General features: G+C 41.1%; 1 protein-coding gene across 1 annotated transcript in view; it reads right to left on the reverse strand.

Moving 5' to 3' along the window:
• Positions 1 to 362: 362 nt before the first annotated feature.
• Positions 363 to 26,767, reverse strand: part of CDH20 (cadherin 20) — a gene marked incomplete at both ends in the record, with an annotated part of 58,744 nt that continues 32,339 nt past the window's right edge. The window contains 5 exons of the mRNA XM_080926934.1: positions 363 to 880; positions 10,077 to 10,328; positions 16,309 to 16,426; positions 20,157 to 20,278; positions 24,213 to 24,349. Of these exons, the coding sequence (XP_080783060.1) occupies positions 363 to 880; positions 10,077 to 10,328; positions 16,309 to 16,426; positions 20,157 to 20,278; positions 24,213 to 24,349 (1,147 nt within the window). The remainder of the gene's footprint in view (positions 881 to 10,076; positions 10,329 to 16,308; positions 16,427 to 20,156; positions 20,279 to 24,212; positions 24,350 to 26,767) is intronic.

Consider the following 26,767-nt stretch of genomic DNA (forward strand, 5'->3'; position numbering starts at 1 on the left):
AAAAAAAAAAAAAAAAAAAAAAACCCAAAGAAACAAACAAAGAAAGAAACAAACAAAAGAGCCAAGCTTTAATACTTCAAACCTGTGAATACAGTGTCAAAAAAAAAAAAAAAAAAAAAAAAAAAAAGAAAGAAAATTAAAAAGGTAATTGGAGATTCTGCCCTCTTCTGGGTTTCCTTCTGATTATTTAACTTAGTCTAACCAAGTAAAGCTGATCCAGAGAGAGCTCTTTGCTGGGTCCACTCACTCCCATCCTCAGGGTCCAGCACAATATTGCTCCTGTGGTGGCCGCGCCTCAAGGACGAGGAGCAGCCTTTGAGAACGTCTGGATTTGGGTGCACCTCTGCCTTCCGGGGCTTTTGTCACCACAAGGGCGCAGGTCCCTCCGACGACGACGACGCCCCATAGAGTTCTGCCAGTTTCCGGAAGCGGGGACCCCAGTCCGTGAGGAAATCAAAGCTCTGCTCCGAGTCCGAGGTGGCCGACTGCAGGGAACTGAGCGAGCCCGCCACCGAGCCGTCCCCCTCAAACATGTAGGTCTGCAGGGAGTCGAAGGGCGGGGCCCACAGGTCCATGTCGGCCTCATAGAGCTTGGCCAGCACGTAGCTGTGGACCGTGCTGCTCACGGCGCAGGTCTGAGGCACGTAGCGGGAGAGGCTCTCGATCTCGGGGAGCATGTCCTGCCGCGTCTTGGGGGTGGCGGCGCCCACCTGCGCCTCGCGAGGGTTCCACATGGCTGCGATGTCGAAGGCCTCCGTGTCCTCTTCGCCACCTCCCTCGTCGTCGTAGCGCACAATGTTCTCGTGGATGTTCTCATCGTCGTCGATGATGTAGGGTTGTTTCCGATGCCGCCTCATGGAGAGGATGAGCAGCACCAGCACTGATGGGGGACACAAAGGATGGCATGGGTCAATCCCTAGAAACACTCGATCAAGCAAGGGGGCAAAGAGAGTGGCACCCAGGTCGGCTTTGGTTTTTAGGTCATTGAGCTTAGTTCAGGTCTGACTGATCCTCGCTGTGAGTTGTTACTTTTAAGAGCTCGCGGGGGTAAAGGAGGCTTCATATTTCTTAGACTCCTAAGAAATTGCATAGTTTCATAGGAGCTTGCTGCTTGGGAATTGTGCGTAGACACACAACGAACCATCATGAAATTCCACTAAGACGGCATAAAGCACAGCGACCTGCTGTAGAAGATACACTATGGATAAGATCATGCACTCTTCTACAGTAGTGGGTTTAGTGTACATCTGCTATAATCTAAACATCTCATTAGGTGAGACTCTGCTCTCGTGCTTTAGCATCTTAATAGGATTCCACTATCAGTAGAACCATACAACCACAAATAATGAATGTAGACAATTTAAGCTAAGTATGAGCTAAAGAAATTGTCCTCTATGCCCCCTTCAAAAACTAAGAGCATTGTGGGAAGGAACTTATCAGACTCCAAACCTAACCAAGGAGTTATGGACAGTTAATAGTTTCTAGAATTCTTTTCAAGGGTTTGGCTTTTGGTAGGGCAACCTCTTCCCATTGAATGGCTCCACACTCAGGAGTACTTGGGTGCCCAAATTGGAGTATTTATTTATTTATTTGAAAAATGACGCAGGGTTGGCAATGGGATAGATCCAGGTGGAGTTTAGGGGCTGTATGTTATCAAGTTATACTATGAATTCTCAGAAAACGAGCAGAAATACTTTTAAAAGCATAAATGAATGGATCTTTAGGCCCAATAACCCCAGGTTCCTCAAAAGACCTTTAATTAGAGAGGTATTTGTGATTCCTGGGAGCCAGCAGTTTTCACGGGAAAGAAGGAATCAGCAGTGACATTTTATATAGTTCAATGTTACCAAAGAAGTACCAAACCATTAGATGTGCCCTTGAAGGTTTGGATAGAATTGTTTTTTGCTAGGTGTGTTCACCGGGGTTTAAAGGAGATATAGAGATAATCCCATCGAACTGTTTATCTTTGTCACTGAAAATGTCTTTTTCCAGAAACCGTGTTGAGGTTTCAGCTATGGAGCTGCTATTGATTTTTTCCCTGGTGTGCTATGTTAGAACTGGTGACCAGTGACAGAAGGACAGCAATGCAAAAGAAAGCCCAGTGTATTCAAGGGTGGCGGAGGTGGCAGGTGAGGAGAAGGGGGAAGAGAAGAGGGAGGAGGGGAGGAGGAGGAGAGGGAGGAGGAGGAGGGAGAGGAGAAGGGGAGGAGAAGGAGGATTGTCACTGGTGCAGTGGGAGTTCACAGACTGACTAAGAGAGTTCGGAACAACAGATCTGAACTTCCCGAAGCACGCAAATTACAGCAAAATGATCTTGATACCTATCACTTCTGTGAATACACTGACTTGGCAACAAAATACATACACACAAAAACCAATGATATAGTTTTGAATGTTTTCTCCATATAAAGATATGAGGCATGGACAAGAACTGTGGGATTTCAGGAAAAAAGGACTAAGGATGCTAAGGAATTGAAGAGGAGGTTGGAACCTAGAGTGGAACATGATTTATAATTAAAGGAGTATAGGAAAATTGGTTTCTCAATAAGCATTCATATGTATGAGATACAGTAAACACTAAATTGTAAAATCCTCTGTGCTAAACAACGAGGAAACAATATTGAGTATAACAATTCTGACGTGAACTTGTCCCATGGTCTCGCAGTATTAATGAGGTTAATGTTAATACAAACCAGACTATGGTGCAAGTTTTCTTTGGGTCACGACTGTTGCTGATCAAGTACAGAGACACGACTACTGAGAACAGTAGATATGTTATACGTAGTAGATATAAATACTAAGAAGGAAGTTGACTGGTCATATGCTCTTAAAGTGGTAGCGATGGGATTTTAGAAGATGGGGAGGGTTTTAAAGCGGCCGGGCATCGTGTGTGTGTCTAGCTCAGGTTACTTGGTAGTGTGAGCCTGGCGGATCATGTAGCACAGGAGTTTGAGGTCTGAGGCTGATATGGGTGACATAGCAAGGCATCATCTTAAAAAGTCAGAAATAACTCCAGCCAGAGAAGGCAACTGCATTTCCCAACTGCATCTCCACCTCTTCTGCTTCCTTTCTACATCCAATCCCCCAGGCTCTTTCCCAGCTCTGTAGAAGACCACCTGCTCAGACCACTCCAGACAGGAAAGCAAGAGATCTAACTGTGGATTTTTACCTTCCCTTCCCCCACCTCCAATGGATCACACAGACCTTGCTTTCCAACCTCCATCCACCCCCTTTTGCTTTACCCATCCTCCATGCAAGCATGCACCCCATAGCAATGTTGGGCAGTCCTGCCAGGGAAACAAGTAGACCAGCTAAGAGGGCCCACAGGCTTCAGATCTTTAGTCTCCCTCTTCTTCTCTAGATCCAATACTCTAGTCTCATCTCCAGCTCTGTAGCAGACTACTTGTTGTAATCTCTACTCACTCACTGCGCTGGTCCACGGGACTAGACAATCCTGGTGGGACACCCTGCCATCTTTCTCCCTATCAACCACCTAAACCTCAACCTCTTATCCCATCGCCATTTCAAAGTGTCAGCTCCCAACACTTTAGAAACATATTTCAGTTTGGAATCCCCACTAGCCATACATATTAGGATTCCTGAAGAATTTCCCATCAGGCAACACACAACCAACACAACCTCCTAAGAAACAGAGAGGGCAACAGAAACCAAGAAACAGTTACCAAATAAAGACAAAATGAGAGCACCTAGAATTAAAGTCATTTCAGACCTAAATACCTAGACCCCAGTGTAAAAACACAATTGCAGTCAGAACAATATGTCTTCACTAGTGCCCAGCAACTCCACTACTGTAGGCCACGAGAGAGAGAGAGAGAGAGAGAGAGAGAGAGAGAGAGGGGGCGGGGGTGGGGGAGAAGACAGAGAGAGACAGAGAAACAGAGACAGAGAGAGACAGAAAGAGAATATCTGAAACATAAAACAAGGACCTTAAAGCAGCCTTTAATAATATGATCTTTAGAGAGAAAAATGAAGGGACCCCTTAAAGAAATCTACAAAACCAAAAAAAAAAAAAAAAAAAAAAAACAATGAAAGAAAATAAATGAAAAAGTTCAAGAGCTGAAAGTAGAAATAAAATCCAGAAAGTATGTCCAAACTCTGAGAAATCTGGAGATGAAAACTGTAGGAATCTGAGCAGAAATGTCTGAGGCAGGACTTACAAATAGAGTATAAGTGATGGAAGAGAGAATCTCAGGCATTGGAAACATGATGGAAGAAATGGATACCTCAACCAAAGGAAATATTAAATCTTAAAAAAAGCTAGCAGAAAACCTCCAGGAAAGCTGGAACAATATGAACAGATCAAACCTAAGAATAATAGAAAAAGAGGAAGAAGAAGAAACAGAGGACACAGGTACAGAAAAACAGAATCCTAAAAAACAAAATCATAGAAGAAAGTTTTCCTACCTTAAAGAAAGAGACGCCTACTAAGAAACACGAAGGATACAGAACACTACATAAATTCGATCAGAAGATAAATTCTTCTGAACACATAATAATTAAAATAGTAAATGTACAGAACAAAAACAGATATGAAAAGCTGAAAGGAAGAAAGGCAGGCCTATTAGAACAATACTCAACTTCTCACTGAAACTATAAAAGGCAGAATGACTTAGATTGATCATCTAAAACCTAAAGAGGTAACAGACAGCAGCCCATGCGATACCCAGAAAAATTCCCTCACAACAGATGGAGAAAATAAGACATTCCAAGATAAAATCACCTTAACGCATTATCTATCCACAAATCCAGCCCCAAAGAAAGTCTTAAAGCAAAAACTTCAATACAAGGAGGTTAATACCCAAGGAAACACAAGGAATAAATAGTCTCAGGCCAGCAAATAAAGGAGGGAAGCATAAACACCCCCCCACACACACCACAACAACAAAATGTCAGGGCTCAACAAAATATTGCTCATCAATATCTTTCAACATCAGGGGTCTCAATTCCCCAATAAGCAGACACAGACTAATAGAGTAAATTTGAAAACAGGATCTTTTTATTTTTCCTGAAACTTAAAAAACATATCCTAACATCAAAGATTGCCTTAGGATAAATGGACAGACAAAGATAATCCAAGCAAATGGACTTTAAGATACAGGCTGCGTAGCCATTTTAGTATCTGACAAAATAGGATTCGAACCAAAACTAATCAGAAGAGGTAGAGAAGGATACTGTGTATTTGTCAAAGGAGAAATGCAGCAAGAGGACACTGCAATTTTTAACATCTCTGCACCAAACATAAGGGCAACCAAATTTATAGAAAGAAACATAACTTCAGCTAAAATCCCACGCTGACCCTCACAGATCTATAATGGGAGACCCTACTCTCACCAGTAGACAGGCCATCCAGACAAACCTGAACAGATACATGCTGGAGCTAACTTAAGCCAAATTGACCTAACATATTTACAGAAGCTGTCACCCAAATATAAACGAATATAACTTCTTCTCATCAGTTCAAGGAACTTTCTCCATACTCTGGCACAAAGGAAATCTAAAAATGTAATGTTTATAGTGAAATAACACCCTACAGCCTACCACCGTGGATTAAAGATGGACGTGAACAACAACAAAAACAAAAGGAAGCTCACAAACTCATGGGCACTAAACAATTCACTACTGAAAAACAATGTATCAAGACCCAAATCAAGAAATAAACTCAAAATGTTCTATAACTGAATGAAATGAATACACAACATCTCCAGACTTCTGGGACACATGGAAAGCACATTCACAGCACTAAGTGCCTATATAAATAAACAAACAGAAAACTGGAGAGACCTTAGAATAGTGATTTAATATCACACATGAAAGCTCTAGAGTAAAAAGATGAAATTACATTCAAAAGAAGGAGAGGGCAAGAAATAATAAAGTGAAATCAATAAAAAAAGGGAGAAAAGGCTAACATGGAATCAATGAAACAGAGAAAAAAATCTTTTTGAAAATAAGATTGACAAATTCTTATCCAAACTAACTAAAGGGCATAGAAAAGACCTAATTGACAAAATTAAAGATGAAAGGAGAGACACAAACCAGACACTGAAAAAAATTCAGAGAATTACAATGACAGACATCAAAAACCTGTACTTCAACAGATTGGAAGACTTTTAAAAAAACATAATTTTCTTGATATGTACCACTTACCAAGTTAAACCAAGATCTAATAAGTAGTGTAAACAGACTTATAACTGTTACTGAAATAAAAATGGTATCTTAAAGCCTTCAAACCAAAAAAAGCCCAAAGCCAGATGGTTTTAGTGTAGAATTCTTCAATACTTTCAAAAAAGAGCTAAGGTTAATTAATACTCCTCAAATTACTGCACAAAATGGTCACAGAAGAAACGTGGCCTAGTTAGCTTACCAGGGCCATAGCTACCATCACCTCAAACATATAAAGATCAAACAAAGAACTGCAGATTAATTTTCCTTATGAACATAGATGCAAACATTCTCCATAAAATAATTGCAAACTGAATCCAAAGACATATCAAAAAGACCATGTAGCATGAAGGAGTTGGCTTTCAAGGATGGTTCAGCATACATAGGATAACATTATCCACCATGTAACAAAACTGAAAGACAAAAACTGTATGATCATCGCATTAGATGTAGAAAAGGCCCCTGACAAAAATCAACGCCCCTTCATGATAAAAGGTCCTAGAGTAATTAGGGATATAAGAGACATACTTTATAATAAAGATGATCTACAGTTACCCCATAGCCCACATTAAAAATCAATGGAAAGAAACTCAAAGCTATTCCACTAAAATCAAGGACAAGACAAAATTGTCTTGTTTCTATTTACCTATTCAATATAATATGCAAACAGTAAGACAACTGAAGGAGATCAAGGGTATACAAATTATAAAGGGAAAAGTCAAAGTGTCTTTGTCAGCAAATCATTCATATATATATATATATATATATATATATATATACATTCCCGAGAATGCCACCACAGAATTCCTACCCTTCACAGTAGACTTAAATAATATAAAGTATCTCCTAGGCAACTCTAACCAAACAAGTGAAAGATTTGTATGATAAACATATGAAGTCACTGAAGAAAGAAACCAAAGAAGATGACAGAAGATGGAAAGACACCCTGTGCTCATGGAAACGTAGAATATTGTAAAATGGCCATCTGACCAAAAGCTATCTACAGATTCAGGGCAATCACCATCAAAATTCCAGCATATTTCTTCATAGATCTTCATGCCTACACAGAGCCTTCACCTTTGTGTGCTAAATATCTTTTTTTTTCCAGAAGGAAACATCAGCTCTTCATTCTACAATTTATGTCCTTTCTGCAAGATATGCTGGTGCAACGCTGGCACAAAACTTGTAGAAACAATCCACCACTATCGTATTGAACCTAAGACCCATTCCACGAGGAGATGGAGCCTCAAACTAACATGGGTCCAGTGACTGAGAGCCTGAGGCCAGATACAGCCCAGTGACCTAGGGGAAAACCAAATGCTATTTTTCTACTAAAAGAATGAAGCAATAAAACAAACCCCAGCCCGGCAATATCAGAGTGCGAGAGACCTTGGAACACTTAGCCCTAAATGGGATCTATCAAATTCCTCTTCACAGGGCTGAAGGAACTTGGAGGAAGAGTCGGCAGAGAGTGTAAGAGCCACAGAGGATGGAGGATGCCAAGGAACCAAGCCCCTCTAAACCAATCGGTACCAAAGCCCTGCTCTCAGAGACTGAGGCAGCATGCATGGGCTCCCACCAGTTAGAGCCCTAATGCTGAAAGGAGAAGTGGACCCAGGCCGCCATCTTCAGCCCAGAAGCTACTGCAACTGATATCCCTTTACAAATGACAACTTTGTTTTCTGTAAGAGAGTCTCACGGGTGAGAATCTATTCTTATGCACTGGTAGCAAGCCCAGCAGCAGGTGGCCAACAGAAAAGGAACTTAACAGCATCTGTGGAGGTTCTTTGTCTTACAAAGCTCATGCCAGGGCTTTTTGTTTCTCTTTTAAATTTTATTTTCTATTTTGTCGGACTGTCTGTCTGTCTGTCTGTCTGTCTGTCTGCCTGCCTGCCTGCCTGCCTGTGTATCTGTCTTTCCATCTGTCTATCTGTCTGACATTACCCTACAGGTCATCTGAGTTTAAATTATGGCTTCCACTTTGTGTTTCTAAGGGTATCCTGGGTGTCAGAATAAGCATGTCTTTGTGTGGGGATCTGTTATTTTCTGCCTTTTCCTGGGTTCTGTTTGTTTGATAGTATTTCAATGTTATATTTGATTATTATCTCCCAAAGCTGGTTTTCTACCATTAGACAGAAAGAGTGGATCTGTATGGAAGTAGAAGGAGGGAAAAAAACAAGTTAAAATATATTATATGCAAAAAAAAAAAAAAAAAAACTATTTTTAATGAAACACCCCCCCCCCCCAAACCATCCAAGTGGCCTGCCTGTGCACTGGAGAGAACGCTGGTGGATGTGTTGGATTAGGCAGTGTGTAGAACTAGTCATCTCTTCAAAATTAAAGATTGATATTTGTCTTATTGTTTACATACAATGTTATAAAATTAAATTATGCTTTAAAATCAGGTTTTGGAAAGAAGAGTTAGATTCAGGTAGAGAATGTCCAGGTTCTGAGAGAAAAACCTCAGTTTTGGGAAGGCTTGTTCTGAATATTCTGTAGGTACTGTGTACGGGACCCCAAGCAGAGAAATTAAAAGGGGAAAGAGAGCTTTTCTTGTTCTGTACTTAAGGTCCTCTAGTGCCACCTTATGGACACATTAGGAATGGCAGGTGGATTTTACTTGGTACTGTCTCTCGAAGGTTATTCAATATTCCTTAATTGTAATGTAAGATACAACATCCAAAAGACAATGAAAGCTTACAGTGTTTTAAAATGTATTTTGAGAGGTGTATTCCTAAGGCCTATGTAGAAAGTCAGTGCAATGCTAATATTTTCAACACTGAATTTATCTGGTGTGCCTCTCAGTCACTTGGTGTTTAGATAACTAGAAATCAAGGGTACATATCGGTTATAATTTAAATTCCCAGTGCTTTATATTTTTCCCTGTAGAAAGTTACTGAAATATCGCTTCCTCTTTTATTATTTAATGAATTAATAAACTAACTAATTAATTGACATTTGAGATAGTGTCTCATTATGTTGCCGAGGGTTTCTAGACTGGTCTAGAACTTGCTCTGTAGGCCAGGATGGCTTCAGCCTTGCCTTAGTCGTCCCACCGTATCCTGTTGACGCTGGGATCGCAGGGTATCAGCACAGAAGCCGTGGGATGAATAATGACATTGTCCCTCACATTTGATTTTCTCTGAGCAAGAGGAATGTGCAGTGGTTTAACTCAGTAGCAGAGTGAAGGCGAGACACATGTTAGATGGTTTCTGGGAGGCCAGAGATGGCTTAGGTGTTTGCTTTTGAGAGTGTAGTTCGAAGACACTGCACTGAAGTCTGTGGGCACCAGAGATTTGGGGGCTGAAAGAAGAGGAAAGACTCATCCATAGCCTGTAATGAATGCACCCCCTTTGTTCCTCAGCGGAGGCAAAGAGGTTCTGTTTGTTTACTGCTGTTTGTTAGATGTCCACAGTGCCGAGGAGGGGTGGCCAGCGTATGGCCCACCTGCCTATCAACCCTGGCTGCCTCTGACATTCCGCTTTGGGCCTGCTGCTGAACTTCTGTGATTTAGTTGTGACTTACCCGAAACTTGGGGATTTGGGGAACTGATAATCATATCCTCTTCCGTGTAATTTTGGTTCGATCGCGTCAGCACGGACTCGTGTTATGAGAGGTAAACTACGAAGGCCAGAGTATACGGGTCGTCTAGTCACAGTGCCTAGTATGGTGTGCAGGTCTACAACAGATACTGGTAAACCTGTGCTTTAACCTAGCCAAAGAGGCCTTGAGGGAAGACTCTGTCGTCAACGTCAGCACCTTTCTCCTGTCTTTACTCTACCCCTTTGAAGCTTGGGAGAAGAAGACCAGTTCTGAGTCCCTGAGATAGGGGGTTAACTGCTCACGTCTCAAAGCACGTAGACCTCCCAACCCCTCCAAAGGAGCCACCAACTCACCTAAGAGGACAAAGATGCAGGCCAGGATGGCGATGAGGGCACCCCGACTCAAACTGACTGGGAGCATGTAGGCCTCTGGGCTGCAGGACATGACGTGACCCTCATCACTGCAGCTGCACACTTGGATGGTAAGGGTGCCGGTGCTGCTGAGGACCGGCTGGCCGCTGTCGGCTATGAGGATGGGCAGGTAGAAGATACTCTGCTCCTTCTGACGGAAGCCGGACCTCCTGGTCAGAATCCGAGCAGTGTTATCTGAAGGAGTAAGGCATTTAGGAATAAGAAAAAACGAGACATTCTTGGATTGCAGGAAGCAGGTAGTCAGGGACAGGGTAGGAGACAGGTTACAAGGCGTATGCTGCTACAGCCACGTCTATTGGTTTGGCTCAGCACTTAGGTTTGAAAAAAAAAATCAAGATTTTCTCTTGCTTTCAGGCAAAACCCAGAGGGAGGCCTAAGAGAGAAACCCTTTTGTGAGAGGCAGTCTTACCCTCAGTGACATAAAGTGCCCAGGGCAAACTGACAGCCTTCAGATCTAACAAATGTTCCCTGGGCAAACTTGACAGACATGAATAGTCCTTGGTGATCTGTGGGCCCTGTTTGCTTCTGCTCAGCAGCTTGCCAAGGCCAGAGTTGCTTTCTGCCTCCAGCAAAGAAAAGCCCAGGAGCCCACGTGGCTGGTCAAGATTGCTTGTTTTTGCTATTTGGGCTGGAATTACTGTCTTTTGATATTTTCATTTATGTCTCTCACTTGGCTTCACAAACTTCCTGAAGACCCTGCTCTTCTCAGAAGCGTATGTTAACCCCTTGCTTATTTGACACAGACTGTAACTTTTGGCCTGTGGGCTGAGTTTAGGCAGTTAATATGAATTTGGTGAATTCTATTCTTTCAATTTCTACATTGTGTTTTATGCGCATGGTGTTCTGCTCTCGAGCGTATTTGTACCCCACTGGGGAGCCTGGTGCCTGCAGAGGCCAGAAGAGGGCAGTGGATCTCCAGGAACTAGAGAAGACTGTGAGCTGTCCGGGTGCTTGGACTTGAACATTTCCCATGGAAGAGCAGCAAGTACTCTTAACTGCTGAGTCATCTTTTCAGCCTTGGTAAAAGTTATTATTTTCCTTTCTATTTAGAAAGCAAATAGTGGGAGATAATCATATACCTTCATGAGCTTATGGATGGGGTGAGGTTTCGGTATTTTTCATTATATCATGATCAACTCAAGACATGAAGGCAAACCCTTTTTCTATGCGAGGTATTTATTTGTATGTATAAGTTTGTGTGCACATGTATGTTTACTTGTGTGTAGAGCCCAGAGATGGATGCAGGGTGTTTTCTTTGCTCTGCTTGCTTGCTTGATTGATTGGTTGGTTGATTGATTGATTGATCGATTGACTTGTGGCAGTCTTTCACTGAACCTGGACATCTCAGAACATCTTATCTCTAGTTTGGACAGATTGGCTAAGGAACCTTGAAAATCCACCCATTTCCCTCCACTCAAGCTAAGATCAGAGGCATGAACTGCCGCATCTAGAGGCACCTGAACTCAGTTCCTCATGCTTTGGCAGTAAATATTTATCTTCTACACCACATCCCCAGTTTATCCACTATCTCCAACATTCCTCATTTCTCTATAATTAGGACATTAGAAACCATCTACTGTATCTATTTGAACTTCACATTGTAGCTGACTAAGTACTTGTATGCAGCAGGACGTAATCTTTCTTTAGCTAAACGGTTAGATGTGTTTCTCCACGCTCACTGTGTGGGCAGGTGTAGTGATGTAGATATTGGCAAAATACTATATAACTTTAGATTTAAGAATTTTTAAATTGGTCTTTTTAAGTTTCCGGGAATGGCTTTGAGTTATAAGGCAGATTCTTGTTTTCAGCCTTGTGATCATTTCAGCAGATGAGCAATTTGACAGATATGGTGGGATGCATACAAAGTAACTCAAAAGGCAAAACCAAGCTGGATATGGTGGCCCATGCCTGTAATCTTGAAGCTGTGGCAGTGGGCTGAGGCCAGGAGGACTACAGGAAGTTCTAGGCCAGCCAGGGCTACATAGGGAGGTCCTGCTAGAAAAAACAAACAAATAAAATAAAGCATCCAAACCAAGAATAAGTTAATACTTAACAGAAGATTTTCTGGACATGTTTCTTATGAACAAGAATTTCACAAAATTCTAAAAGCTTAAAGCAAACGTGGCTAGTGATTGTTAATATTTCTGGTTCTCCTTCTCTTTTTGAACATAATAAAGGACTATACTTTCCTACTCTTTTTAAGTTAGGCATAACAAAATAATTTGCCTTAATTGATGAAGAGTAAGCAGGTAGGAGTTGGAGTCTGGTTCTTCCTGTTCTCTTGCTTTAAAACCCAATAGAAAAAACTCAAGAGCCATGAAGCCTGGGGCACAGCTGGATGATGTGGATAACTTTCAGGTGCCACTAGAACAATTCCAGTGCATTGTCCCTTAATTTATTCTTGCTTGACTCCCTGTTGTTGTTGTTTTAATCCTACCAGGTAGGTGGTTGTGCTTGTTTGTTTGAACTCAATATCAGTTTTTGTTTTTTTGCGCATGTCGTATTTTATTTCATCTTCATTATAATCGGCTGTGTACTGAACAGTTCCACACTTTCCCAGTGAGAGAATTAAAGCCTAGGTTAATTACAGTTTCTGTATTGTCACTAACCAGTAGGAAAGCTGGTACTTGGACTCCGGTATCTCAGACTCTAAAGTATGTGTCCCTTTCATGGTGCTGTCTAACTGTGTATTTCGTTTCATAGCGTTGGTGGTGTATTAGCTGGTTTTATGTCTGCCGTACACAAGCTAGACTCATTTTGGAAGAGGGAACTGTAACTGAGAAGATGCTCCCACCAGATTTGGCTTCTTGGTTGACAATAGATGTAGTAGGGCTCAATACACTGTGGGCTGTGGGTACTACAAGAGAGCATGGTCATCAACCCATGGAGAGGGAGCTAGTAAGTAGGTTTTCTTTATGGCCTGTGTTATGGTTCCTGTCTTTAGGGTCCTGCCTTGAGTTCCTATCTGACTTCCTTCCATGACAGAGTGACCTGAGGGTTGTAGATGAAATAAAGTCTTAGCTCACCACTTTTTTTTGTTTATGGTGTTTTAACACAGCAGTAAAAACCCTAAAGCAGTGATCAATGACTTGTTCAGGTAGTGATAATTGTTTCCTGCTTTGGCATGGGCTTACTTTCATTTTACTTTTCTCTCAGTGCAAAATGATAGAAATAGTTATTAGTATGAGGATTTATTTACTTACCACACAGCCCATCCTCTGTCTTCTCCACTCAGCTGACTACCATTACTTATCCTTTGTAATTTTATTTTTAAAATCAGTTTCTCTAAACAAAACTTGTATGTATTTTGGTTTTGCTTTAATTTAGCTTATATCATGTGGATTTTAAGAAAAAAAACTGATAGCTAAAACAGCAGCAGCAGCAGCAGCAGCAGCAACAACACACAATTAAAACTCGACCCATACGTTTATATTACATGCCAGGGACTGGCATATGTTAGCCAATTGGAATGTCTTCATTAAAAGTGAAAATTAGAGCTTTAGTAACTTTTTTGGAAACAGAATTTTTTTTCTAAGGTATTAGCTCTGGTTGTGTGTGTGTGTGTGTGTGTGTGTGTGTGTGTGATATTTGCCAAATAAAAAAAGATAAGGAAATGGTTTTGAAACTTTCAATTATTCTACACACATAATTCATTTCATGTTTTGAGACTGAAAAAGCAGGTGAAGCTGGAACGGGGCGTGTCTTTGTAATCCCAGCATTTGGGAGGCAGAGGCAGCAGGACCGTTGAGGCGATCGACGGTCTGCATTGTAAGTTTCAGCCCAGTGAGTTCACATAGAGAGATCTGTTCTCTAAAAGCCAACGGCAAGCAAAAAGCTAAAGGAGAGGAATGGGCAGAGTGGGGTTATGCTTGGTAGTAGAGGGCTGGCCAGCATGTGCAAGGTCCTGGGTTTGAGCCACAGTCCTCCGCCGGCTCCTACTAAGGTTTTACTGTAATGTAAGGGGGGGGGGCACTGGAATTGGAAATACTCCATATTGGAAGAGGGTCCTAGAAATTATGTGTGATAAACTCATACAGAGGTGGGGAGTTAACACTTCCTGTTGAAGATGCACTGGCTTCTGGTTCGGGAAACCTTTGCAGAGATGAGTCACGTCCCTTGGTTACAGTCTGTCCATTTGCCCATCTTTATGATGAAACCTGAAGCCTTTTGCTGTGTGTTGCTTTTGGTGTTCATTCTGTACGGATGAAAGAGTGGCACCTAGCTACAAGTTTGAAGGAAAAACACGATGGCTGCCTCTCCTCACCCCGGGGATTCTGTCATACAGCCAACCCCGAGGAGGGTGAAACTACTGTTTATAGGAGAATTTTCCAATAAACAGCTTAAGTGAATCATTCAAAAGTCTGACTCAAAAAAATTCTCCGGAGAGGAGGATAGGGAGGGGAGATGACCGTTGTTGCAGGGTGCTACTTAGGGTGAAGATCAGAATTTGATCTCCAGTACTGGCCCAAATGTGAGGTGTGCTGGGCCACATTTAACCTCAGCGCTCAGGGGGTACAAGCAGGGTCCCTGGAGCAAGCTGGCTAGACAGATTAGCTGAAATCAAGAAACTTAGGGGTTAAGTGAGCGGTCCTGCCTCAGTTTATAAGGTAGAGAGTGATCAAGGAAGAGACCTATGGGACCTAAAAAGATGGTTCAGGGGTTAAGCACTCACACAAAAAAGCAAAGGTTTGCTCTCAGCTCCCATTCCAGCTTCAGAAGATCTGATGCCTTTGCCCCCCTCCTGGCACACACATTATTAAAAAAAAAAGCCAAAAGGAAAATCCCTGATGCCAATCTCTGACACATTCACTCCTGTGTATGCCTATACATGGGAACATAGCGCATACCACACACAAATAAACACAAAATTCTCAAGGTATTTAATTCTTTCTATAGACATTTTATGATAATTAAAAGATAGAAGAATACTTTCAACTGTTAAAAATTACTTCTGAGAGGAAGACAAGCTATGCCTGATCTTGACATCTTTGTTACCCTTTGTTTAGTTGTTACAAAGTCACCCTTAAGATGAGGTGGTTGAAACCCAGAGAAGCCAGGACACCCAAATCAGGTTGTTGGCTGCAGAATTAACAAAAGGCTTCATCTGACAGTTAAATGCTTGATTTCAATTATTCTGACCTTTCCAAGAAAATCTGGCTGGAAAAAGAAAGTCTCTTTTTTCCCCTATTTGAGCTCCAAGAATAAGCCAAGCCTGTGAACCCCTCTGCCAGGGACCTTGTTGGTGAGGTCCTAACAGTCTTAATTGCCGCAGAGATGTTGTAGAGAACAAGCAGCTTTTGAATTGGGAACCCCACCCGAGTAGGCTTTCTGAGCTCTAAACTTGCTGGAAGCAGGTCTGATTGTGGGTGACTAGACTCTCAGCACCCTGGAGCCTCAGGCAGGAGGACCATGCATCCAAGGCCAGTGCAGGTTACTCTGCCAGATCTTGAATTTTGTGGACACTATCATGTTTATGTTTTTGCACTTTGCTACTGCTGCTGCTGCTGCTGCTACTGTTGCTGCTGTTGCTGCTACTACTACTGTTGTTTCTGCTGCTATTGCTACTGTTGCTGCTGTACCTGCTGCTCCTGTTGCTGGTTTTGCTGCTGCTGCTCCTGGTGGTGGTACTGCTGCTGGTTCTGTTGCTGGTACTGTTGTTGTGGCGGCAGCTGCTATTACCTTTCACTTAACCTTACCTCTTTTGCTGAGAGAGCTTTTTACTCCTCCCTCTCTGCTTCTATTGGTTTATTGATCTTTGATTAGAAATGTTCCTTCGAGTTTGTGAGTTTGTTCTCTTTCTCTAGGATACTTTTGTCCTTAGGCTGTTTCTGTCTTTATAGAGAATGTAAACATAGTTCTTCTCAGTAGGACTAAAGGAAGGAGATTTGCCACTGCACCTTGAATAGTGTCTTTCACTGATGGAGCGTCAATAAATGTTTGTCAGCTAACCGAGGAATGAAAGCTAAACAGACAGCAGAGGGCACTCTTTGTCTTTGATACTATGTAACAAAACTCGATAGACTACAAATTAGCATTAACATTCTTCCTGTTATCAAAAAGCCTGAAAATGTGGCACCGTTTCTATGACAGATTAACTAAACATGTCCTTCTTGAGCAGTAGAAAAGCATAGACAGCCCATGTCCGCCTGATTACCTTGGTTGTCCCTGACAGTGAAGTTGGGGTTGTTAGCAGCCTCAGGAGCCAAACTGTAGTAGAAATGTTGGCCATTGTGAGGGTCATCTTGATCCACAGCACTCACCGTCTGGATCAGCTGAAGGGGGGACATGAATGAATGAATTCAGGGTGAGTTGGAGCCAAAGGAAAAGCAAAGTCTAGTGAAACCTTAAACCTGGAGTGCAGTAGTAAGTCATTTGCCCAATGAGACGTCCTGACACTAAGTTGGAAACCCTCCCCAACATTGCACAGCTTAGAATTAAGTAAGCTCAGTCCTGATCATGAATCTGTTAACAGGTAAAGATAAACATTGCCTAAACGTTTCAGCTGCGTTATTCCCACCGCTTGGCCTGTTACTTTAAAGTGTTGTAATCAGAAGACAGTGGAATGTCACGAGGTCCTGCATAATCTGTATACCAACATTGACTACTTGGTAGTTAAGCTGCTACCGTGGAGAAGCCCCTGCTTAAGAATAACCATTACCTAGAAAGTAAATAAACAGGGCAGTGTTAAGCTGTGGAATGTGGAATCAAGGTGCATGGACCACAGAACAGTCTTGCTTTGTTAGGAAGGAGTTAGACAAGGTGTGGTGCATAACTCATCAGGGTGGGAATCAGACTGTATTCAGAGGTGTGAGGGTGGAGCTCAGCTGGAACAAAACAGACAAACAGACAAACAAACAAACAGAAAAATGAAGCTTAGTGCCAGGGAGAGTAAGAATGATTCCCTTTGATCCATTTGGCCAAGTTCTGTATTTTCCACAATATTCCTCAAAGGAATACCTCTCACGAAGGCTATGCAAACTCACAGAAAAGCACTAAAGAAAGGCAAATGACCCAGATGGTTGGAGGGAGCATTAGTTGGAAGGTTGTGGTGGGGTTGGACATGCATAGAGTTTCCATTGGTGTGCTCTAAACGTGCTGTACTCTAGATGATCCTAGTCAGCTTGGGCCTGGTCCTGTAAACCTGTCCTTTCTGCTGAAAATGCTGTTTCTCTTCCAGGACTATATCACATTCAGCTTGAGGGCCCAGGTGGGCATTTAAGATTTTTACAGCATGCTGAATAGAGGGCAAGGAATTTCTGTATACTGTTCAGATGCTCAAAGGACACATTGTTCTGCTCTTCACCTGCTTGTCTCTTCAGGGTTTACCCTTCCTGTGCTAACCACCCTACCCATAGTTACCACATCCTTTCAGGGCAACCTGCCAACAGTGACGAACGGGTACCGGGAGCTTAAAGGCCTCTTGCTCCCCCTCAAGCTTTGTGAAGCTCTTCTTCTAGAACTCTGTGAGGATGATAATGTATCTTTATTGCAGCTAGACTTTATTTTGCTTAGTTCATCTGCCTTTCCTTTTTATGGGTCTCAAAAACATCATATTTCAGAATTCCCTTTCTGGGCAAGCCTTCTGAAATAGCCGAATGTTGAATCTGAAGGTGGATGGCATAGAGGTGCAGGGCCAGGGAGCATGGAGATAGTCACACAGAGTTCAGACTCATGTCAGCGCTGCTCACAATGGAGCCACCGACCCTAGCCCCATGGGGAGGCAAATCCTAAAATTTCATTTTGAGAGCCAAGTGTGAAGAGATGAAAATGTTTCTCGGGAAATGTTCCAAATAGATAATAGAGTGGAAAAATTTCAAGACAGATCATAAACCTGTGTATATATTGGTGAGATGGGACTTTGAAGGGGAGGTAGACAGTGTGGTGGGGTTCATGATGGGAGCACCCTGAGCAGCTTTATTAGCTTCCTTCTTCTGAGAGTCCTTAGCCCCACTTGACTATTATCTTGCTTAGCACCCTGCTGTCTTCCATCTGTAACCATCAGGTATGATTTCACTGTTGTGTGCCCTTCACCCACTGTGAGGAAGAGGTAAACATATACACACAGAGGTGAGGTTAGGCTAGGGTCAGCATCATCTAGGACTGAAGATGACAAATGGCTTGTGACACTGTCCCCTAACTCCAAGTCACAAGATAATCTATTTCAAAGACTTTTACCATTAGTGAAAAAAACCATTAGTGATGTCCTTGGAAGGGAGGACACACAAGACTCCAAAGGCGGAAGTGGTTGCCAGATGTTATGCCATTGACATATTGTAGCTTCTGTCCCAGTGCCTTCATGACAGAAAGTGCTGTGTTTTGAGGAATGAGAGGCTTCCTTCATTGTACAACTTAGCATCCTCCAAGTTCATGGTTAAATTTAGCCTCTTTTGCCTTGGCATAAAATATACTTATATCAAATCTTATGTTATAGTAAAACAAAAATATGGCACATTATGTATAGCAGTCAAAAAGTACGGTAGCAAAAAAATAGTAATTTTAAAAACTCAAAATACCTAGCCAGAACATTAAAAGCTCTTAAGAGTTTGTCCACCTCTTTGTGTCTTCTCTTTGACCTTGCTTCATGTGTAACGGAATGTACCAAACTACTGGCTTGTTAATGTGGTTCTTTACAGCCATTACCACAGACCTGTCTTGTTCAACAAAGCTTTTATTGTAACTGTTATTAGTTGGATAATATCTTAGGCCTTTTTAAACTAGAAATTTAATAAATATGGAAATACAATTATTGGAGAATCGGAAAAAGCTTTTAAGAGTGATGCAGACTATTGCACCACATTATAAAAAATCAGCGTTTAGTTCAGGTTAGACTTGAATCACTTCAGGGCTCTTGGCTTTCCAGAAACAAAGTCACTTTCTTTGGATAGAAGACAAAGAAATGTTGAGCTAAGGATGCTGGAAGTTCAAGTAAATGCTGGTTCTGGGGGCACAGCTTTGTGAAGAGACCATTGGGTGTTGTTCCAGGAGAGGGGTAAATGTAGGCTCGAAGCTGCTTTGTAGTCAGAGCCTTAGTTACCATCTGCTCAGAGGTGGACTTTTTTACTCCCTGATTTTTATAATAAGTGACCTTCATTAATTTGTTCTACCAGAATTTATAGGACCACACTATATGCTCTAAGATAGACATTAGGACCTTTAGTGGAGGAAGGAAGCATAGGACAGCAACAGGAAGGAGAGTGTGGATGAGCAGTGTGCAGTGGCCACCAGAAAGCTAGTGCTGGATGCTTAGTCAAATCATTTGGAATTTGAAATACCAGGATAGGTTCAGAAACATGCCCTAAAAATATGTTTGTGAAATTTGTAGAACGAGGGTTGCTTCCATAACCAGAATATTTTTTTCTGTGAGTCAACTGTTCAAGCACTATTCAGACCACAAAATGTAATTTGGCCTCCAAGTGGTTGTCTTAACAAATAAATGACTAGAACCGGATTTAAAGAAATTGGAGACTCCATTTTCTAATCTATACCTTCTGGTGTGGTCATGTTATTGATCATGAATCCAGAAATTGTGTTGATTAGTTTTTTTTTGCCAACTTGATAAAAAAATAAAGCCATTTGGAAAGAGGGACCCTCAGTTGGTAAAATGCTTCTCTAAGATTGACCACTGACCTGGAGTCAAGTCTGTAGAACATTTTCTTGATTAACGATTGCTATGCTAACCAGAATGTTGTTGGTAGTACCATCCCTGAAGAGGTGGTCCTGGACTGTCTAAGAAAGCAGGTCTAGTCAGCCACCAGGAGCAAGCCAGTAAGCAGCTCTCTTTCATGGCCTCTGCATCAGTTCCTGCCTCCAGCGTCCTCCACTCCTCGAGGTGCCTTGATTTCCCCCAGTAATGTACTATTACCTGAAAGTATCGTATGAAGTAAAGTCACCCCTACCCAGCTTACTTTTGGTCATGGTAGTTTATCACAGTGATAGAAATCCTCCCTAAGTTATTAGCAGTTACTTCTGTACATTTGGGGTTGACCAAGGTGATCACCTTACCTGTCCTGCTTTGGCATTTTCACAGATAAAGGCTTCATAGAATCTGGGAAACTCTGGAGCATTGTCATTCACATCTAGGACTTTGATTGTGACAGCAACACTTCCCACTTGGGAGGGATTGTCTAAAGAGAACATAAGGGGCAGTGACGGTGAGAGCTCAGTAAGGCAGAAAGACAGCGGTGTCGACCGGCTTTGTCAAAGAGTGGATAAGATATGTGCAAATGTTAACGTGCTGAGAGTGTGACTGTGCACACTCTGGGATAAGGAAGTGTCTTCTGTGTGGGTGTTTGTCATTAGGGATGATTCAGGAAACGGCAACATTCCATTCACTGGATTTTTCTTCTTTCTGCTATGCTTTTGGTATTCTATTCTATTCTATTCTATTCTATTCTATTCTATTCTATTCTATTCTATTCTATTCTATTCTATTCTATTCTACTCTACTCTACTCTACTCTACTCTATTCTATTCTATTTATTTATTTATTTATTTTAAATGACAGTATATATGCACACAGGTATGTATACGTGTATGTGCATGTGTATGTGCATGTGTATGTGCATATGTATGTGTATGTGCATGTGTATGGGTATGTGTATGTGCATGTGCATGTGTATGTTTATGTGCATGTGCATGTGTATGTGTATGTGCATGTGCATGTGCATGTGTATGTGTATGTGTATGTGTATGTGTATGTATGCCACTGCCCACGTGTGGAGCTAGTGGTGTCCTGTAACCTTCACTGGGACTCCAGTTTACACTGGCCATTAAGCTTGTGAGCACTTTAACTGCTGTGCTCTCTCACCAGTCCACTATTTTTTAGTTTTAAAAGAAGTTTTCATTATTTTTATTTCTCTTATAACGCTCTTGTTTGTTTGTATAATTTTCATTTTTAAGATTTGTTATGTGTATTAGTGTCTTGCTTGCATGCAAGTTCACCACGTTTGTGCCTGGCACCGGTGGAGGTCAGAAGAGACTGTCGGGTTCTCCGAGACTGGAGTTACCGATGAGTGTGAGCCGTTTTAAGTGCTTTGTTTTCTCTCTTTATCTTTATAGCATTCTTTCCCTTTTTCTTTTAATTTTACCAATTTATGTTTCCACTCATCCCACTTTATCACTTTTATCGGTTCTCACTTTTCTGATTAACTAAGATGTATGTGTGTGGATGTGATTCTACGTATATGCATGATGTGTGTATACTTCACATAATGCCATGCATGCTACTGTGTGTGGAGGTCACAGGAGAGATTTGTGAGCTCAGTTCTCTCCTTCCATCTTTCTGTGGATTCCAGAATCAAACTCTGCTTTTGTAGTCAATGCATTTACTGGCCAAACCATCTTGTTAGCCTTAATCCATCTACTTTCGAAGCTTATAGATTACGCTACATTAGTTTTTCCACTTGCTTGTTTATGGTTATCAGTGATAGAGGAGTTGGCTATAGTCCTTTCAATAGTATTTTTGTATCTGCTTTAATTTAGTCTTAGCACTACTAAAGTGGCCTGTTTTTCCTCTCTTGAGTGGTATTGGAATTGAGCCCTCAAGAAAAAAATGCTTTCCAAACTCAATAATAAACTGGAAAAGATAACTATGCCAACAGATGTACAAATCAAAAGATTGAAACACAATTATGAAGGCAGGTAGCATGCTCAAGAACATATCATGTTAATAACCGAATCCAGCAATACTGAAAGAAATGGTTAAAATGCCACACAAAGATTTCATTTGACTGGTGGTTTGCAAGAGGATACAAACAAATAGACAATGAGATGAGAAAGAGTTCGGAGTCTGGATAAGAAAGCCACGTTCGGGGAGGCAATGGAGATTTTGATGAAATCCAACCAAAAACAATCTTGTAAATGAAAAGTAATATGTAAACAACATTCTGAAAAGCATCACTTTCAACAACTAGGTTAAGCAGAAGAAAGACTATCACGGGTTGAAGATGAAGTTAGAGAAATCCTATAGTCAGATATCAAAATGAAATAAATGACCACAACCACGATTTAACAAGAACTCTGAGATACGGAGAAGAGAGCAATCCCAGAAAAGGAGCTGAGATATAATCTAAAGGCACAGGAGCCTGAGTCAATACAATTATTGCAGACCCTTCCAAGAAATCAACGTCTAAGGTCAGGGGACATTTAGAGAACGGAGTAGCCATGAGAAACCATTATTGTCGTTAAAGTGACGAGACAACATAGTTACAAAAACAGTAAAGATGGAAAAGGGGACTCAGTAACTCCAAAAGGGAAATCCTGTCAGGATAGCACCAGACTCTCTGCATTAGAGACCTTCGAATCCAGGAAAGCACAGAGTGTTTGAAGATGATCATTGAAACTAAATATCTGCCAACAGAAATTACCCATATCCAACAAAGTTATTGTTCATTGAAATGAACATAACGGACATAAATCAAAACAGTTCTTGAGCACTAAACCCACATTGCAGTAGGTGCTTAAATGAATATTAATCATGGGAGGAAGAAATATAGTCCTAAACATGAGTGGTCAGGAAGGGTAAATTTTGTGTGAAGAATATATAAATGAGCAGGGGGAAAGAACCAGTCACGCCCAATGCAGTAAGGCAGAAATAGGAGAGAAAGAAAAATCAAGCCATATTGAAAATCAGTAAGAAAGACAGTGAAAATATTATAGGAGTCAGAAAACTTCTCTAAGAAATAAATGTAAATCGCTTAAACTTTTTCATTAAAAAAATACAGACTAGCTGATTGGATAACAGCAACAACAGCAACAGCAGCAGCAACAACAACAACAACAACAACAACAAACAATAAGACCGGAATGTTCTTTGCAATAAACCCATCTCATATGAAAAGGCACATGGGTTGAAAATGAAGGATGGGATTAAATACCCCTAACGAGTGAAATCTGCAAAGAAATACAAATAAAGTGTGATTTAAGCTTAATTAGAAGAGGTAAATAGGGTCATCACAAATTAGGTAAAAGAGCAATCACTTAAGATGACACAATGTTTGTAGCCAGGCATGGTGGCAAATGCCTTTAGTCTCCTCGTGGACATAACAGGGGCATGCTGATCTCCTTGAGTTGAGGGCAGTCTTTTTCACCTACCAAGGCCTAGGCTAGGGCAGGGATACACAGTGAGATTCTGCCTCAAAAATGATGTAAGTATATATGCCTTGAATATCGGTGTACATAATTTTACAAAAGAGGCATTATTGGGCATAACAGGACAGAAAGATCCAGATATAACAACAGTGGGTGACAGCAATACACCAGTTATAGATCATCTAGATTTAAAAAATTCTAAGAAATTTTAGAGTTAAGCCTCCTCACAGATCAAATGGCATATATCTAAATATCTATATAATATTTCACCTAGCACATGTATAATATACACTGTTTTAGTAGCATATGGAACGTTCTCAAAAACAAAGTTAGGTTACAAAAAATGTCCTAACAAATACACAAATGAGTCTAATGTCATTTTTGCTATCAGATCATAATGCAATAGAAACAGCTAGAAATCAATAGCAAGAGAACCTATAGAAACCTGAAACTGAAAATAAACAATATGCTCTTCAATAATCTTTGGGTTATTGAAGAAAGCAGAGAGGAAATATAAACAACCCCTGGAATCAAAACAAAATGGGAAATGGGAACAGAACTTACTAGAACTTTAGGGAGGCAGCAGAAGTAGTTCTAATACAGTTGTCTGGTTGGTTTTGATACTTTTGCTAATCTGAAACTTTTGCTAATCTGAAACTATAGTCTGGTGGTTGTGCTTCCTGGAACTGGTGTCACTGTGAGAAAGTTCTTTGCTCCAGACCTTTCTAGTCAAAATCATGTAATGATTCAATTTCTGACCCACACAAAAATTCTTTTACATAAGACATCTGAACTCAATACTGTACCTCGACCATAACATAAACTAAGGACCAAATCACACGGTCATTCATTTGTAGATTTTCAGTTTCTCCTCTGGAACATATTGTTTGTGACAAGGTCTGGGCACTTTCAGTTTCTATATCTTTACGTCTTGTAACTCTGGGGAGACCAATTAATCATGTTACTTACTCATTTCCATAGCAAGAACAGTTATATTGTGCCAAGAAAACTCTTCTCTGTCTAGTGGCCTTGCCGTCATTAGAGCACCTGTTGTGATGTCAACGTAGAAAAATCTTCCCGGGTCGCTGCCTCTGTCAATGGAGTATCTGAAAAGACAGGATTATGTACTTTATGTTCATTTGGATAAACATGAGAGCACAGCACATGGGGGGGGGGGGAGCTGAGTAGATACATGGTCTTAAAGATGGTCCAGTCACCTCTGCCTTGTGAATATGTGGAACACTGTGGTTTTATCATGCTTAAGAGAAACAAAAGAAACTTTTCCCCCCTGCTACTTAAAGAGTCTTAAAATGAAATAAACAGAGCACCGAGAACCTTCTGGCAGATTTGATTTACATAAAAAGCAATTTATGCTATTTAAAGCTTAAAACTGCTCCAAGAATTTTGGAGCACCCTCAATATCAGCCTCTCTCTTTGTATGTGTTTGAAATTCAGCTAAGTTCTCAAATGCTGATCTGAAACTTGAAAAAGAACAAAACCATAGTCTCCTGGTTCTGCATCTTAGAACTGGTGTCACTCTTGGGAAGGAAAGCTTTGCTCCTGGCCCTCCCCAGTCACTCCCATGTAAGGGTTCAACTTCTGACTGACACGAAATTCACTAGCTGAAGTTTCCTTATATAGGACATTTTTAGCGGGATAAGCAGGTATATTTAGGTTTCTGGTTGTAAATAAAGCAGAGTGTTGTGCATTTATTAGGGATAATCTGCTGGGAGCTAACATATGACCTTCAAAATCTGTATATCATTATAACAACCAGATGTTCAGTAAAACAAAATCCATTGTTGGCTCAGGCCATAAACCTTACTTGTCCCCCCCCCCCCCCCCCCCCAGTGTGTCGGCCAGGACCAATGTGCATTTTATGTGGGGAAAAAAGGTTCTTACAGGCACTGGTTGGACAGCCTCGAACCTCTGCAAAGAAAGAATCACATGACTCCCTTTGCTGTTGCTTTGCCTTTTGACTTTTTAGTGAACTTGGTTGTAAGATCTGCAATTCTTGTTCAGTTTGATTTGGGAAACTGGTTCCTCTGCCCACGAGTCCAGATGTTTAAAAATAAGGGATTTTGATAACTGATTGAGTACCGCCATTGAGAGTCTCGTGTATACCTGGGTAAAGGTTAGCAATTTGTTATTTTTACATAGAGATTATGTACTTTAGGATATAATGTATTTATCTATCTTGTGGATTTGAAAAATAGCCTAATTAACATACATATTATCTCATATTATTTCTTTGTGGCAAAAACATTTATAATCTATTTTCCTGTAAATTTGAAATATGCAGTGCATAATTAACTAGTCCCCATTGGTACAATAGATCCCTAGCTCTCCCTGTGTAACTGGAACTTTGTTTCCCTCAGTCAGAATTTGGTCTTTCTCCACCAGCCTTGCTGGCCTAGCTTACATTAACCATCCTTTCCCTCTTTTGTTTCTTCACCATTTTAGATCCGAAATTTAAGTAAGAGCTCTAGTGATTTGGCTTTCTGTGACTGGCTTATTTCACACATACATTGTTCTCTAGATTCATTTGTGTGACTGTTAATAACCTAATTTCATTCTTTTTCAGGGCTGAGTGGTATTCTCTTGTGCCTGTGTAAAATGCCACACTAGAAATTCCATTCATCTGTTGACAAGCACTTAGGTTGCTTCCGTATCTCGGCTCTGTGAATAATATGGCAGTTAACATGGAAATGAAGATGCTTAGTCTACATACTGATGATAATTCCTTTGGATAGATGCCCCAAAATGGGATGGCTGGATCCTATGATAGTTCTAGTGTTTTGAGTAATCACCACACTGAGTTTTAAGGAGGCTGTGGTAACTGGTATCCCTACCACAAGGTACAGCTTCTTTTTTTTCTGAACATTTTTTTTTTTAATATGTGTGATTGTTTGGGTAATGGTCATTCTACTGGGTGAGGCACCTTCTCATTCTGACTCATATGAGAGTCATATGACTTTCCCAAGTATTCAGAAGGCTCTTATAAATCATGAAAACTTGTCTGTTCAGATATGCTGACATTTTTGATAATAAGATTATTTGTCCTGGTATCAAAATACAATAGAAAGCCAAAGAAACCAAAACAGTGTAGTGTGGGCATAGAATAGAGACACTCATTAAAGGAATAAGGGTAAAATCCTAGAAATGAATGCATAAATGTTGGAGTACAAAGGTCCTGTGCCCACGGATCTCCAGGGAACCCAGGAATATTAAGCACCCAGGATTGTTCTTTCAAAGGGAGGGACATACAACCTGTTTGTCCAGAAAGGTAGGAATCGGAGGTAGGTGATTTACAGCCTGGTGATCTGTGTTATCTGTTCGACCAGGCCTTATGAAGCTCCCATATCCAGGACTGGATGTGGCTAGTAATCTAAATGACCCTTACGTCTAGGGACTCCCCATGCTCCCTCAATCTGGACAGAGGCAGCTAATAGCATAAAATGACCTCTACACTAACTGTATGATCAAGACCAGGCCAGTCTTCTCTTGTTCCTTAAGTTAGCACA

Source organism: Micromys minutus, assembly GCF_963924665.1.
Source record: "Micromys minutus genome assembly, chromosome: 12".
NCBI lineage: Eukaryota > Metazoa > Chordata > Mammalia > Rodentia > Muridae > Micromys > Micromys minutus.